Source organism: Theileria orientalis, chromosome 2 (assembly GCF_000740895.1).
Source record: "Theileria orientalis strain Shintoku DNA, chromosome 2, complete genome".
NCBI classification, from domain to species: domain Eukaryota; phylum Apicomplexa; class Aconoidasida; order Piroplasmida; family Theileriidae; genus Theileria; species Theileria orientalis.
In genome coordinates, this window is record NC_025261.1 from 562,800 (window position 1) to 576,996 (window position 14,197).

General features: G+C 45.7%; 9 protein-coding genes across 9 annotated transcripts; 3 read left to right on the forward strand and 6 right to left on the reverse strand.

The window, feature by feature from the left end:
- Nucleotides 1-144: 144 nt before the first annotated feature.
- TOT_020000281 (hypothetical protein) lies at nt 145-667 on the forward strand (the record flags this gene model as incomplete). Its single annotated transcript, XM_009692020.1, has 3 exons — nt 145-341; nt 403-479; nt 558-667. The coding sequence occupies 3 exons, from the start codon at nt 145-147 to the stop codon at nt 665-667; spliced, it is 384 nt and encodes a 127-aa protein (XP_009690315.1).
- Nucleotides 668-1,139: 472 nt separating this feature from the next.
- On the reverse strand, nt 1,140-1,961 carry TOT_020000282 (Cg8 protein; the record flags this gene model as incomplete). The annotated part of the gene is made up of 4 exons (XM_009692021.1): nt 1,140-1,274; nt 1,306-1,412; nt 1,444-1,758; nt 1,916-1,961. The coding sequence occupies 4 exons, from the start codon at nt 1,959-1,961 to the stop codon at nt 1,140-1,142; spliced, it is 603 nt and encodes a 200-aa protein (XP_009690316.1).
- Nucleotides 1,962-2,235: 274 nt separating this feature from the next.
- TOT_020000283 (conserved hypothetical protein) lies at nt 2,236-4,566 on the reverse strand (the record flags this gene model as incomplete). The annotated part of the gene is made up of 4 exons (XM_009692022.1): nt 2,236-3,414; nt 3,537-4,005; nt 4,036-4,253; nt 4,285-4,566. The coding sequence occupies 4 exons, from the start codon at nt 4,564-4,566 to the stop codon at nt 2,236-2,238; spliced, it is 2,148 nt and encodes a 715-aa protein (XP_009690317.1).
- A 244-nt stretch (nt 4,567-4,810) lies between these two features.
- Nucleotides 4,811-5,542, forward strand: TOT_020000284 (eukaryotic translation initiation factor 3 subunit 2; the record flags this gene model as incomplete). Its single annotated transcript, XM_009692023.1, has 1 exon — nt 4,811-5,542. One exon carries the CDS (start codon nt 4,811-4,813, stop codon nt 5,540-5,542), a length of 732 nt encoding a protein of 243 aa, XP_009690318.1.
- A 217-nt stretch (nt 5,543-5,759) lies between these two features.
- On the reverse strand, nt 5,760-8,391 carry TOT_020000285 (beta adaptin; the record flags this gene model as incomplete). The annotated part of the gene is given in 4 exon segments (XM_009692024.1): nt 5,760-7,188; nt 7,387-7,886; nt 7,901-8,048; nt 8,087-8,391. 4 exon segments carry the CDS (start codon nt 8,389-8,391, stop codon nt 5,760-5,762), a joined length of 2,382 nt encoding a protein of 793 aa, XP_009690319.1.
- A 282-nt stretch (nt 8,392-8,673) lies between these two features.
- Nucleotides 8,674-9,041, reverse strand: TOT_020000286 (60S ribosomal protein L30; the record flags this gene model as incomplete). The annotated part of the gene is made up of 2 exons (XM_009692025.1): nt 8,674-8,876; nt 8,918-9,041. 2 exons carry the CDS (start codon nt 9,039-9,041, stop codon nt 8,674-8,676), a joined length of 327 nt encoding a protein of 108 aa, XP_009690320.1.
- Nucleotides 9,042-9,364: 323 nt separating this feature from the next.
- Nucleotides 9,365-11,512, reverse strand: TOT_020000287 (conserved hypothetical protein; the record flags this gene model as incomplete). The annotated part of the gene is made up of 1 exon (XM_009692026.1): nt 9,365-11,512. The coding sequence occupies one exon, from the start codon at nt 11,510-11,512 to the stop codon at nt 9,365-9,367; it is 2,148 nt and encodes a 715-aa protein (XP_009690321.1).
- A 571-nt stretch (nt 11,513-12,083) lies between these two features.
- Nucleotides 12,084-13,193, reverse strand: TOT_020001043 (eukaryotic translation initiation factor 3; the record flags this gene model as incomplete). Its single annotated transcript, XM_009692027.1, has 1 exon — nt 12,084-13,193. One exon carries the CDS (start codon nt 13,191-13,193, stop codon nt 12,084-12,086), a length of 1,110 nt encoding a protein of 369 aa, XP_009690322.1.
- A 250-nt stretch (nt 13,194-13,443) lies between these two features.
- Nucleotides 13,444-14,176, forward strand: TOT_020000289 (conserved hypothetical protein; the record flags this gene model as incomplete). Its single annotated transcript, XM_009692028.1, has 5 exons — nt 13,444-13,500; nt 13,538-13,607; nt 13,675-13,784; nt 13,852-14,006; nt 14,044-14,176. 5 exons carry the CDS (start codon nt 13,444-13,446, stop codon nt 14,174-14,176), a joined length of 525 nt encoding a protein of 174 aa, XP_009690323.1.
- Nucleotides 14,177-14,197: the final 21 nt, after the last annotated feature.

The window sequence follows — 14,197 nt, forward strand, 5'->3', positions numbered from 1 at the left end:
GCAGGTGCGTTCTCACACACTCGAGGCACTAGTAGCGACGGCGTAAACCCACTCACGACGAATAAGCTTCAATTGTTAGCTTGGTGTTATGTTTAGTTGCACATTGTTACCTTTATCGCATTGTTTAAGGCTCAGTTGCAATTTATGTTAACCTCAGCAAAAATTGTTGAAACATCAGTAATTAAAGTAGAAACACGTTGTCAACACAGCGCTATCGATAAAATAACGATACCAATTTTAGATGTAGACAGTCATTTGCATAAGCACTTGAAACTGAACATGAACGTTAACACTGACCGACATACCTTGTTACTTAACTGTGCCTTAATCGGTGGAATCACGTAGATAGACAATGTTTTAGAAATTAGACGTTAGCGCTTCTTCATTGACTCAGATTTAAAGTTGTTTGGCAATCAGCTATAGCGTCGATGATTTGAGAAATGAGCGTATGAGTTGCAGCAACTTCAGATTCTTTCTCAGTTTCTTCTTTATATATGCATGTTTTTTCTATCGGATGAGTGGATATTGCGGGCTTTATATGGCACTTTAAATTTGAGTGCCCCTACGGCACATGGGTTTACCAGCTCATGGCTCCTCTGCAGCCTGTCGCATACATGCTTCTTTTAATGCTCACGCTCGGCTGCCTCACCGATCGGCCGCCAACTAATATCCTGAAGACGTATTTATATATTTACGTATGCGTGTGCATGAGTTTTCTTGCTCGTTTTCATGTGCAGGTCCCTGTTTTCCCTAGGTGTGTGGACGAATGTGTGTGTGTATGTGTGTAGGCGATGGTGTGTAAACCACTGAGCACGTGCTCATGTGCGTTAGACGAATGTGTATAGTTGTGTAATCGTAGTCAGCTAACTCTACTGTGTGTAATGGCATTAGATTAAATGTTAATTTAAATGGTGTTTATTGTTATATGCCTATATACTAGACTGATATCAGTGCCGTTAGATAAGTGTAAATGCTAGCCTCATGGACTGAATTGGTGGCCGTAACTGGCCATTAGGCCTCGTAAAATACACTTTCCGGAGTTATTCCAGTTGATCACTAGGCGATTATTCAGGAAAGCTGCTCGTTTATCAATACATTAGTTCATAATCCCAATTAAAACGAATCTGGGTCCCATAAGCTTATGTTTCTGCTACCGCTTCCTCTCCCGACTCTTCGGTGTTCACGTAGTCCGGGTCGTGGTAGTACTCGCCCAAAAGCGCAAAGTACGGGTGGCTGGGGAGGTAGTTCTGCAGAATCCAGTTCATGCCGCGCTCCTAAAGCATATTTGCGTCGGTCTCCGCTTACTCTTCTGCGTCGGTCCAGGTACCTCGTCACCGGGTTCGTGTTCTCCGCCAACGCGCGCTCCTTCGACGCGTTCACCCACTCCACTGTGTAGCGCTTCGGCTTTATTCCTAAATATTAGCTATGAGGGCGTGCACGCACCTATGAGGAAGGAGTTTTGCAGCAGGAACGCCAGCACGAACACGAGGAGTGCTGCCGGAACTCCTATTACCATCGGCGGGAACTGCCCGCACCAGGCCAGAAACGGGTTCAGCTGTCTTCCGAACTCCCCGACGAGCACTGTGTGGAACACTCCGGCAGGCCTCAGCGTCCAGTGCTCCCAGTTGTACTTGTGACCGTAGACCTTCCTGACGTTGCGGTACCTCTTCGGCGTCCCGTCTTCGTTGTACTCCCTGGGCGGCGGCGGCGGAAGATTGTGTACTGGAGGCAGGGAGGCGAAGCAGCGCACTGCTGTGCCTGTTTATCGTTGTGTTAACTCGGAGGCAACTTACCGTTGTGTATCAGAGTTATGTGATGCCTGGCAAGGGTCACCGTTCTTAGGGAGGATAGTATCATTTTACCGATAGTTTATGTTCCAAATCACTGTTAAACAATCATATAAATCTAAGGGTACGCTTAGTCAGGCTGGTTACTGTGGATAATAAAACATCAGAAACCATAATAGCTGTACCAAACTGAAAGGGTTTATTTAAAGCAATTGTCACTCCCGTTCACCTTCTATGTCTGTATATTTTTCTGTTTGTATACTGGCTGCTTAAAATATAAATATAAATCACTGCTTTCCGTTAACTAACTTTTGTTGAGCACCCACCGTCGGGTTACTCACGTAAACATGTGTAACCTTAAAGGAGCTCCCAACGCCCATTCCAGCTCCAAAACACCATACATTCCACTAGCTATTCTGCAATTTACTGTTACCACATTTAATTCCCTCTACTCCAGCAGCTTCCCTATCGCCTCCGTATCCAGCGTAGAGTAGATGGAAGGATAGCTTCTGGCGAGCGTTTTGAAGAAGAGCGACATCATTTCCTTCTGGTCGGCGCGCAGCACCTTCTCCGCGTTCTGGTGTGTCCACATTTGTATTGCCTGGCTCATAAGCTCCCGCGCCAGCTCAATGTCGAACATTCTGAGCGCGATCATTCCGAAGAGCGAGACGATGAGGTCGTCGTTGTTGAAGCACGCCAGCTTCCGGTACATTTCCCGCACGATCGCGCACGAGAACGGCCGCTCGGCCTCTCCCAGCTTTATGGTTGGCAGGAGGTCCCTGTCCACCGTGCCCTCCTCCCTCTGCTCGAAGTGTATTCTCACCAGCCCCTGGATCAGCAGTCGCAGCCCTCTGGGCGCCAGCGCCGGCGTCCTGAAGAAGAACGAGTGGATGTAGTTTTTGAGCAGCGGGTGCAGTGGCCTCAGCTCACCTGCTCTCTCTCCCCTCACCAGTGACCTCAGCGGCTCCTCGGCCGCGCTCAGCGCCATCGCCTCCACGCTTGACGTATCCTGCCTCGCTCCTCCTTCCGCCCTTTCTCCGAAGAAACGCGACGACTCGAGGTAATCCATCGTCGTGTACACGTACTCTATGTCTCCTGGTCTCCACTGGTCCACTACGTTCGGGAACTTAAGCACTGGGTACGCCATGTCGAACTTCCTCAGCGGCATTTCAATTCTAAAGTCTCTCGGGGTCGGGTACACGTGCAGCAGCCTCGTGAGCACTTCAAACTGCGTCACTCTGTACGGCGGCGTGCAGTCGTACACCTTTGCCGGCACCTCGTTCATGACCAGTGCGAATATCTTATCGTAGTACTCGCAGAGCGTGTCTATCACATCCTTGCTGTTACTCTCCTGCGATAGTGTGCTCGATCTTACTCCCCTATCCTCGCCTGATTGCGCGTGGTCCACGTCTTGCCATATCGATCCTGGCACCACGTATGGCCTAAACTCCAGACTCAGGATGTGCGACTGTATCGACCAGCAGGAATACATGAAGTCCGTGTACTCCAGGTAACTCAGTAAATTCCTTTTCGGTATCAGCTCATCAAAGAACTCCTTTATGTTCTGGAAATACCGCAGCCTCAGAAGCGACTCTGAGATCCAGGACAAATACTTAAACTCAATTTTCTATAAATTTAATTAGGTTGACAAGTATATCTATTCCGGGTCTACTCAACTACTATCCTATCTACTCAACTACTTTCCTATCTAATCCGACTATCCCAACTGTAAACGTCATCATCACATACCTTTATCGTGTGCTTAATGTTTTCCCATATGTCGTCCAGGAACTCCGTTCCTGGGTGAAAGTGGAACGACACATAGCCCTTGAGCAGCAGTCCTATCAGGTGCGGCGAGTAGTAGTACTGGTGTCCCTTGAATCCCACGTACACTTTGTGAACCACCTTCGCGACATTGATCGAGTTATATCCGCACCTTCCTGAACATTTTCTTATCTCTTCTCCCTTCTTACCTAGTGCGTGTATCAGCAGAGGCAACCTGTACATGTCCAGTTCATTGACTCTGCTGATCACTGTGTCCTCCAGCGTCTGCAGTGAGCTCTGTGCTGCTGCGTCGTAGAACAGCGACAGGTCGTCCACGATCAGCTGTATGTCTCTCATCAGCAGGTGGTCGTGCTTGTATGATAGGATCTGCGCTATTTCGTACACCCACAGCCTGTAGGTCACGTCCTGGTATATAAACATTGTTCTCAGCAGCCTAATACACACTTATATCAGCTCACTTTACCTGTGGAAGTACACTCCGTTTAGGCACGATAACCTCTCCGGCAGCGAAAAGAACCTGTGCAGTATTGGCTCCACTACTTGCGACGATCCCAGTCTGTTTATTCTCGTTAGAAAGTAACTGATGTCTATCAGTTCACACGGCGTGAACTCGTCTATGTAAGTCGATATCTCCTCGAGCAGGTTGTTAAACTTCTCTTGCGATGTGGATTGCGACACTCTCTGAACTAAATAAAAAAAATTCTTTACTAACCTGTAGCATTCCCAAATACTTTAGTCCGTATTTACTTTTACTTGTTAGCGGCTTTCCGAATCCCGAATGTGCCAGCGCCGCCTCGCTTTCTATGTCGTAGTAATGTGTGCTGTCTTCTTGGCTTTCGGTCCTCAGCTTCTCCCATTCCGTTCTATTCACCGACACCTTCTTTATTAGCTGCAGATTATCTCTCTGGGTAGTGAAGAATCTCAGAGGAAAACGCTTAAAGTTTAAAGCAACTATCAGTTCACTCAGTTTTAAGTAGTTAGATTTTAGAAACATCTTTAATATTTTACATTATTTTAACATATGGTTGCGATGTGTATGTGGCATTGTTACAAAATCAAACAAACTCGATTTTTAAAACATTGTATATATTAAAATGGTTGTTTTTAAAGCACAATTAAGCTCAATTAATTATTATTATACATTTTAACTGTGTAAAGAAATTGGACCCCCATGTATCGCTATTCTTTACTCAGTTTATATTCTTTTTTGGTTTATATACACTTTTGTTGGTTTAAACATGGATTCCGATTTCTCATTGGAGTCGAAAAACAAGTCTGACTTTTTGTTGGAATCTCCCTCATCTCGTTTCCAGCTTTCCTCCCTTCCCGTGTTCGTGGAATCTTTGGACCAACAGATGCTCGACAATAATCTTTATAGCATCAAAAACAACGTCGCCATTTTGAAGCTGTATTTAATTTACCCTCGGGAGGCGAATCCGCTGGTTATTCAGAAGATTCTCATTCAGTCCTTGACTCAGTTTCCCAGCTCCGACTTTACGGTTTGCGTTGCTCAGATTCCTTTGCCTCTTCAGGCCAAGGAGCCCGTCGCGAAGATCATAAAGCTGCACAGCTTGCTTCATAATTGTATGTTTCTGGCCTTCTGGGAGGCCGCCAAGTCGCCGCTCGAGTGCTCCCCTGACAAGACGATCTTGGACGTTCCTGGCGTGTGCGACACTGTACGCAGGTTCGTGCTCGACATGCTTCCCATGGTGTACCACTACATGAAGGTCCCCGAGGTCAGGCGCCTTCTGAACTTTAGCTCGAACTCGCAGGAGTTTGAGGACACGCTGTCGCTCTGCGGCTGGGCCTTCGACTCTTCCTACGACAGGGCCGACGAGGAGTCCGGGTCCTGCTACTCTATCGCCAAGGAGGAGAGCACGAAGATGAAGGAGGGCGCTTCGAAGCTGAGCCTCATGGAGAAGTACTTGAGGATCGAGCCCATGACTCACTACTACAACACCCTTCACTAGCCACCGTAAGCTTGTTGCTTCCTTCACTGTAAAATATTCGTAACCTGGCAACACCTGAGGATGTTACTTGCCGCTGTAAAAAGTAAAAACTACCCCTTAAACTAATGTGTATTTTTTACGTACTTATGTTGGCAGGCATAAACTAATGTGTGTATTTTTTACGTATTCATGTTGGCAGGCCTAGGTTAACGTGTGTATAGCTGTGTAGTTTAAAATATTAGCTGAACATCTTGTCCACCGACTTCGCGAACAGCGTCGTCAGGCTGCTTGAGTCCGACTTCACAGTCAGCGTGCTCGGGGTCACGCGCGCGAGGATCGAGAGCGAGTTCGTGGTCTGCGCGTAGAAGAAGGCCGCGTCGGGCTCGTTGAAGAGGCCGCTGCCCACGTGGAAGACGCTGAAGTTCTGCAGCGTCTTCACCACGTTGCCCCTCCTGTGGAAGGGGAAGTCCCTGGCCGGGTAGCGCGCCCAGAGCGCCTCGTACTGCGTCCTGCCGATGCGCGCGTCGTGCACGAAGACCAGCGGCAGGTCGTAGGTCAGGAAGAAGTAAAACACGTCCAGGTTCGTCTTTATCGCCGCCTGGATCGTTATCGGGTCTTCCGGCGGGTTGTTCGACGGGATCTGGTTCGTGTTCAGGGCCACGTGGCACTCCGCGGACTTCCCCGGGTGCACAGTCACCGGCGAGTTTAGCGGCAGCGGCGCCAGGCCGAACGAGTTCGTGTTGAACTGCATCGCCATGAGTACGTAGACTGCCGAGGCCTTGTTCGTCAGCTTCAGCTGCAGCGAGATCCTGTCCTCCTGGCGGCAGAGGAAGCCCGAGATCTCCAGGCCCAGCTGCCCGTTGACGCCGCGCTGCGAGGGCTGCAGCAGCACCTGCGACTTTGAGAAGTAGCCCGGGAGCCTGTTCGAGTATCCCTCGAACTGGTCCATGCTGTAGGCTGCCCTGTTCTTGTCGCTCTTGAAGTAGTCGTCGCCCTCGAGCTCGTCGTCGCTCGACTCCTCCTTCGGCGCGTACTTCGGCGGGTTCGCGGTCAGCGAGTCCTTGAAGGATACTGCCCACGAGGGCAGGTGGTACACTGAGGACACTCTGCCCAGGTTCTCCAGTAGGTCGTCGAGGATGTTCCTGTCGAGCGTGCCCTCTGCCACTGGCGGCAGCGAGGAGAGCACCACCTTCGAGGCCACCTTCTTTCCCGACTCCAGCAGCTTCAGGTACATGCACGCTCGGTCCCGCACGTCCGGGTTTCTGCTCTCGAGGCCGCGCTTGCTGATGACTTGCGATACTAGCTCCGGCTTTTCGCAGGAGAGGTGCACCTTAATTGCTGCTGTCAGCAGGCTCAGCTGTACTGAGTGCGGCTCATCGTGGAATGTCTCCGAGAGGTTCCGCACGTACTCCGTCGAGTCCTCGATCTGCGACGCGTACTGGCCCACGATCCACACCAGCGCCGACTTCGCCTCTGAGCCGTAGATGTCCTCCACGTCCGAGCACAGCTGGAACAGCTCGTAGGAGAAGACCTGCGGGTACGTCCTCAGGATGTCGCGCAGCGCCACTGTGCACTCCTCAGTCACGTAGTTCACCTTCAGCTTCAGCAGCTCCGTCAGTGCGTTCACGCACGAGTTGAGCGCCAGCTCCAGCCTTATGCAGAGCATGCTGATTGCTCTGATTGAGCGTCTCACGAACTCCAGGTCCACGTCCGTCGAGTACTCCTTCAGCTCGTTCAGGATCAGTGTGTAGTTCGAGCTGTTCGCCAGCTTAACCATGATTTCCAGCTTCTCGATGTTAACGTAGAGCGGGTCTGTGCACTTGCAGAAGAATGAGCGCACCTGGTCCTCCAGCAGCCGCGGGTACTTGGATATCACCACCAGGATCGACCTCAGCGCCACGTACTGTATCTCAGGCTCCAGCGACGACAGCGTCACTAGTGGCGCTGACAATTTCATTCCTATTGCTCTCAGGTACTCCTTGTCTGGGATCTTGTTCATCATCTTCAGCACCACCTTGATTGCTGACATCACCACTGCCGGGTTAATGTGCGAGAACCTCGGCGTCACTCCTTCGATCACCTTCTTCGCCTGTACTGCGTCCGGCGGGTTATAGTACACAAGCGCGTCAAGGATGTACACCTGTCCCCATTCGATACACTCGTTAAGTCCGTTTAACAACCTGTCCAGTGCGTTCTTATCTCTGTTTAGCATCGTCAGGAATATGTTATCTCCTGACAGCTCCGATATTTCCACTAGCGTTGCTACTGCGTTCGATATTACCATTGGGTTCTGGTCTGAGAGCATTTCCTGCAACATTTCCAGAAACCCCTCCTCGTGCACTAGTGTCGGCGAGATTCCTAAACGCTTTGAGGCTCGACGTTCTTACCGTATAGCTTCGATATGCATATTGCTGCTGTTTTCCTCACGTACGGGTCCGGGTCGTTTTTACACCTCTTCAGAGGGTCCACCAGGTACTCCGTTATTGCCGTCAGTCTTATGTATCCCATTGTTCTTATTGCCAACGCCCTGAACATTATTTATTTTCCTTTCTAAGCTCCACACACCTTATCAGTGGGTTGCGATCTGATGAGTCTTTACAGAATGTGTTTACTGCTAGTATTGCCAGTTCCGGCTGCACTTTTGCGTAGTTTATCACGTACAGGTACACTAGTTTTTTTAATTCTATGTTGTTCGTCTGTATACAGTTTACTACGTCTGGGAACAGGCTCGATACGTCCTTTCCTGTTGTCATTGCTCCTATTACCTTTTTGATTGCTTCCTTTTGCTTATCTTTGTCTGTGCTTTGGAGTTCCTCTCTCAACTCCTGTAATTCGGAGCGGCGGCTCCCTTTAAAGTGCTTTTTATCCATTGAAATATTCTACATATGTGGAAACAATTTGGCTTAATTTATACAAAATTCAATATTCATTAGAATATCAGTTTAAACAAATATATTTTTTGATTTCTTCCTTACTCTATTCTCTCTATACACATTCCCCCATCTTAGGTTAACGATTTATTACTTCGGCTACAAATACACTCATCATATTTACATGTATAATATAATATAATGTGTGTCATATATTTTTGGCTACCAAATTGTCTAACAAATACATTTTAATTAGCATTTTATGTAATTTGCGTAAATTCTTTATTCGACGCTGCGGACGATATCAGAATCTCCTGCATCCAGTATTGCCATGCATCCAACTCTGAAATGCTTTCCGCAGGCTGTTCCTAGATCGTTATTATCTCCCGTGTAGTGGTGTACTCCACACTTCGCCAACATTGCGTAATATTCTATTTCCGATCTTCTCAGCGGCGGGCAGTTATTACTCATAATTACCAGTAATGCTAAAAAATATTAATTACAAACGTTTTTAGTGCCTACTAACCTTTTCCGTTCCTCAATGTTGCCTTTGTCGATTTAAAGCCGAGACAGACCTTTCCTGACTTCATGACCAGTTGAAGGCGGTGGTTTACGTTCTCCACCAACTTAGATTTCGATTTTTTGGCCATTCTTTTTACAAATACTTCTAGATATTCTTCGACTAAAAATGTGGTGTGGTTCCTATCGATACGCTACTTCGATTATTCAGAGTATATATATGTATGTTTAGTTTTTTTAATAATTAAACATAAAAAATGTAAAGTGATGTGATTAGTGTCACTTTTTTACTGATCAAGTTCATGCCCCCTACATTCGATTTGACTGACTCCCCATGGAATCCATTATGGCGATAAAATGCTATTATCTATTCACACTTGACATTTTAAATCAATTTTTATTTCTATATATATTGTTTGACTTTAGTCTCCTTTAGTGACTTGTTTTGACGTGGTTATTTTGTTTTCTTCCCGAATGAAAACAATCCTTTCTTATTTTTTTTCTTTCTTCCATCTTTTGACTCATCTTCTCCCATTGATATGCTATCCACGCTTTTATCTGTATCATATTCTGCAATTGATATTTTATCCAGGCTCTTATTAGAACTTCCGTCTCCTATTGATATACCATCTACACTTTTGGTTCTGCTGTAATTACTTTGAGAAGTGCTGTCGTTGTTACTCAGGCTAATAAAACTTTTCGATGTGTTATCATCGATTTCATCTGTTTGTTGATCTTTAAGCTCCTTCATTAAATCCCCTTTTAGGCTCAACTGCTCCCTTATTTCAGTTCTCAGGTACTTTGCTTCTTGCTCTTCAGGTGGTTTATAGGAACCTGTGCTTTCACCCTCTGATGTTCTCATATTTGGCTTTTCACTGGGTTTGTTTTCTGGTTCATTGGTATCTGCTCCGTATGCACTTACACATGGTCTGCCGAAATTGGTTCCATCCAGAGTGTTCTTTCTAGTTCTCTCTGCCATTTCCACAGTCTTAAGCTTGTCAAACCCGTGTGAATTTACCTTTTCCTTGTTGAATTCAACGGGCCTTATGCTACTTGTGTTGACAATGGACTTTTGTACAACACTATTGGACTGAATACTTCGAATATCATGATTCCCCAGGTTGGACAGAACACTTGCAGCCTCAGGGCTTTTAACATTGTGTGTGGGCGTATTGAAGGGTTCCTCGATTGAATAGCTGCTTACGAATCTGCTGTTCACAGTTCTTTCAACCATCCTATTACCTCTACGCAATTCCCTATCCCTGTATATGTTTCTATTCATTCGGTTCACATCTGGACAGTTAAGTTCATAGCCATTCTCTGGAATACAAGTCCCATTTGAATAATCTAAATCTTCGCCAAATTCAATTTTAAAATTATCGTAGTGGCTGTTTGCTTTGTTTAGGTAGCCAGGGTTATTAACGTGTTTTTTGTCGTATTCACTTGGTTTGTTGTTCACATTTCTGTAGTACATTTGTTCATTATTGGCCTTCTGTTCTCTTCCCCTTTCTAATAAGTGGACATCCATGTAAGTGTGACTGTCGTTGATGTATTTGCCACCACCTTCTTGTTTGTCATAAAATGCAGCATTGTGCCTTCGATTGGTGTATTTGTGTACTCCACCATTCAATTGGCACGATGTATCATAATTGATGTGGAGATCAGGGATGGCCCTATGGTCTTTGTTAGAGTTAATTGAACAGTTGCAGTGTGGATAGTTGGTGTCACCCCTGCTATGCAACTCGGCCACTTTGCCAGCCGTGTTCCTTTCCGTCTCAAAAAGGCCCTCAGTACTGTCTGTGATTGAGCTGCAAAGGTACAAGACACCCTTACCCGTAAGGCTGAAGACTTTGCTCAATGCTAGGCCAATGGAGCCCAAACCTCTACACAATTCGTCCCTAGTTAACTGGTAAAACCCAATGTCATCATCAGGTCCATCTGAACCGATGATATCAACTTGACTATTGGGTGTCCTACTGGGCAACTTAACTATTTGGTGGCTTGACTTGATTTTATTATGGGCGATTGTCTCTTTGCTGGGCCTGCTCGGCCTCTCGGGAGTCCTTTTGACAGTATGGCTCCTGGGTTGGATTGCGCTTTCCCTTCCGTACTTATCAGTGTAATTGGCCTCAGAGTAACCGTCAGGATCGTTGCTTCTGTAATATTTATACTCGAAACTACCGACTGATGAGATTCCCTCAGTGTAGTTGCTCAATATGGTACTGTTTAAATCGGTGTGTATGGACTCGTAATTCACTGACCTGCCCTCAAAATCCTGGTTATAAAGACTCTCTGTTACACGTGTTACGTTGCTGTTGTTGACATTGGGTTTAGCTTGCCTGCCGGTTCCACCAGTTACCTCTTTTGAACGATACACGTTCCTCCCCAATGTATGTGCCTGGTTCACGTGATTATTCAGTCGTATTGCTGACACGGAATCCTCTCTAGAATCGTAATTCGGCTTGTTTCTTGGTGTAAAGTCCCTAGAGTCTACTAAATTAGCCTGTCTGCTTCTATTGGTGCCTGGAATCATCCTTGGTTCTATGTCTATGTATGGCTCATACCCTGCGTTCATGGGATCAGGCAATCTGAAGCCATTCATGTTTTAGTATGTTTCTGTGAAATTGCCTTAATGGTTTTAATACTATTAATTTTACTTAGATCGCGCATTTTAAGTGCTGTGTTGAAGCACTTTTGCCAGTTTAAACTTATATATCGACATACCGTGAGGGTGCACACACCAACCTATAAATCTACAGATTTGTATATGTATTATTATTTTTATACCATTTATGGTTGTTTTTATTTATCTTTAATGTTTTTTCATTAAATTAGGATGGATTTTTCCCAATTTGCCGTGGAATCTTTAGATTCTACCATAACCCAAAGTCACTCTCACCTAGTATTCGTTGATCCTATTATTTAATTTATTTTATTCATATATTGCGTTTTTCACGATTTAATTGCCTGTGTTGGTTTTATTTATCTGTTTCTCTTCGTGATTTAATGATCTTGGCGAAAATCCTAGGAAAATTGGCACATACTCACCTGTATATTTTTCTGACTTTTTCAGAATCTACATATTAAGCGACATATATACGTGTATATATCATAAATGGGCGTGTACTGACCGTGTGTTTTAAATTTACAGGATATTAAAATAAATTGACCACTCACTTATCCTGGAGTCTATTGTACAGGAGGAACATTTTGGCGATGTTGTCGAAGCACAGAGAATTCACGTCCTTCGTGTGCGTCGTGCACTCGTTGCTCATTATTATCGTGGAGAGCTGCGAGGGCGCCTCGATTTTCTTCAGCAGGCTGTTGTCGAACTCCGGCATCGGCAGCAGCGGCTCGCCCTTGAGCTTGCACTGCTCGTTCTCCAGCCTCCTCCTCTCCAGCAGCTGCTTCTGCTGCTGCACCAGCTTCGTGTAGTCCCTCTGGTACCTGATGAACTTCTCCTGGTTGTCGCACAGCGCCTCCAGTGACTGCGACAGGAACTCGAGGTTTTTTTCCAGGTAGTTGTTGTGCGATGCGTCCAGAACGTCGAACACGTACGTGTTCTGTACCAGGCTGTCTGCGAAGTACTGCGTCAGGAACACTTCTGAGAGTATCGAGTTCTTGATCACGATCGGCACCTCCTCCAGGATCTCAGTTCCCTTCAGCGCGTTGAACTTTCTCACGTCAGGGTCCTCCGTGTGGTACACTGCCAGCAGCTGGTCTGAGGCTCTGTACGCCTTGAACGAGACTTCTCCTGAGGTCGTCACTGGATCGAAGGCTAGCATGATCGCCTTGTCCACTGACTCCTGGTATGTCACCAGGTTGTCGATTGCTTCCTTCGACTGCAGGTCTCCGAAGTTGATTGTCTGGTACCATCCTATTGCGAAGCAGTCCACTTTGATGTCGTTGACCAGGTCTATCATCTTGTCCTGGTACTTCACAAACTCGTCGTCTGCTCTCTCCTCTATTTCGTTTTCCGACAGCATATTTGCGCTCTTGTCCTTGATGATCGAGTTGTAGATGTCTCTCTTTTGCGGGTACGGGAAGCAGTTCGTCACTTCCAGCTTATCTCCGAAGTCCAGGCCCAAAAGCTGCCCGTTAACCGGCACCGGGTAGTTATCTTTGCAGTGTTTTATCGCCTTTATCAGGGCCAGGCTGTCTATTTCCACATAGGTTTGCTTCCTTGTCGTCACGTTCTTCGGGTTTAAGTTGTTCGAGTGGTCAGAGTGGCTCACTGTCCTACTGGGCAGTCCTCTGTGTGTTTTATTTGGCAGAAATTCCATGTTTTTATAAAATGTACATTTTAAAATAAAACATCCGCTACGTTTAATAAACTTGAAGTGTTGTATCTATGGGGGTGAAAGTTTGATTAAATTACTATCGTTCTTATTTTTTGGTTCTATTTCAAATCCGTTTCACCTAAAATAATATTCTTTGTTTTTTGTTTTAAATCTTGGAAGTTTGATTTCACGGAATTTCCCACTTTTACATACTACACATTAACATCTATTATTTTCGCCCTTTTGTCTAAACATGATAAAAAACTATCATATACAGTCTCCTAGTCAAACCCATTCTGAATATGATGAGGTAGTTTATCTCAGTGTTTATATTTATTACTTTTCAGTCCTTTTTCAACGATTCCGTTGCCCACTCGAGCATTTTGGACTACGATTACCCTTCTTTTGACAGTTTAAGTAAGGATTCCACTTACACTTCTATTTATCTGCACCTATTCGTTTTTCCTATATCTATAATTTTTAGGGGAGGTTGAGATTTCTGATTCTGAGCTCGCCAAGTTGTGCCTCGAATACTACTTCAATAGCTCTTTCGAGAATGTTGTCCATGACAGGCCTTCTTTTTTCCTTTTCCGGGTACGCCTTTTCTCAATTACCTCTTTGGCCTGTTTATTTTTCTTAACACATTTTTTTTTATTTTTAGGCTGAGGTTCTTCTTAACCTTCGTAAGTACAAGGATGCTCTTTCTTCCTGTCTTTGTTTCGAGATTTGTTCGTCTCCGAATTTGATTTCTAAGGCTATTAAAATGATCTGTTTCTACCAGTTAAACTATTCCAAGAATTTTACTTTACTCAAGGAGTATGTTTCTTCTTTGCTCTTACCTAATTTTTTTTAGTGAGCTGATGACTTCCAATCTCGAGTCTCTTTCTGACTCTCTTCGTAAAACTGTCATTGGTACCATTCAGGTGTCCGCTTGGATTCCCGAGTTAATGAACTGCCTCAATAACATGAAAAACACCAAAGAGTAATTTACCTACCCTGTGCTTATA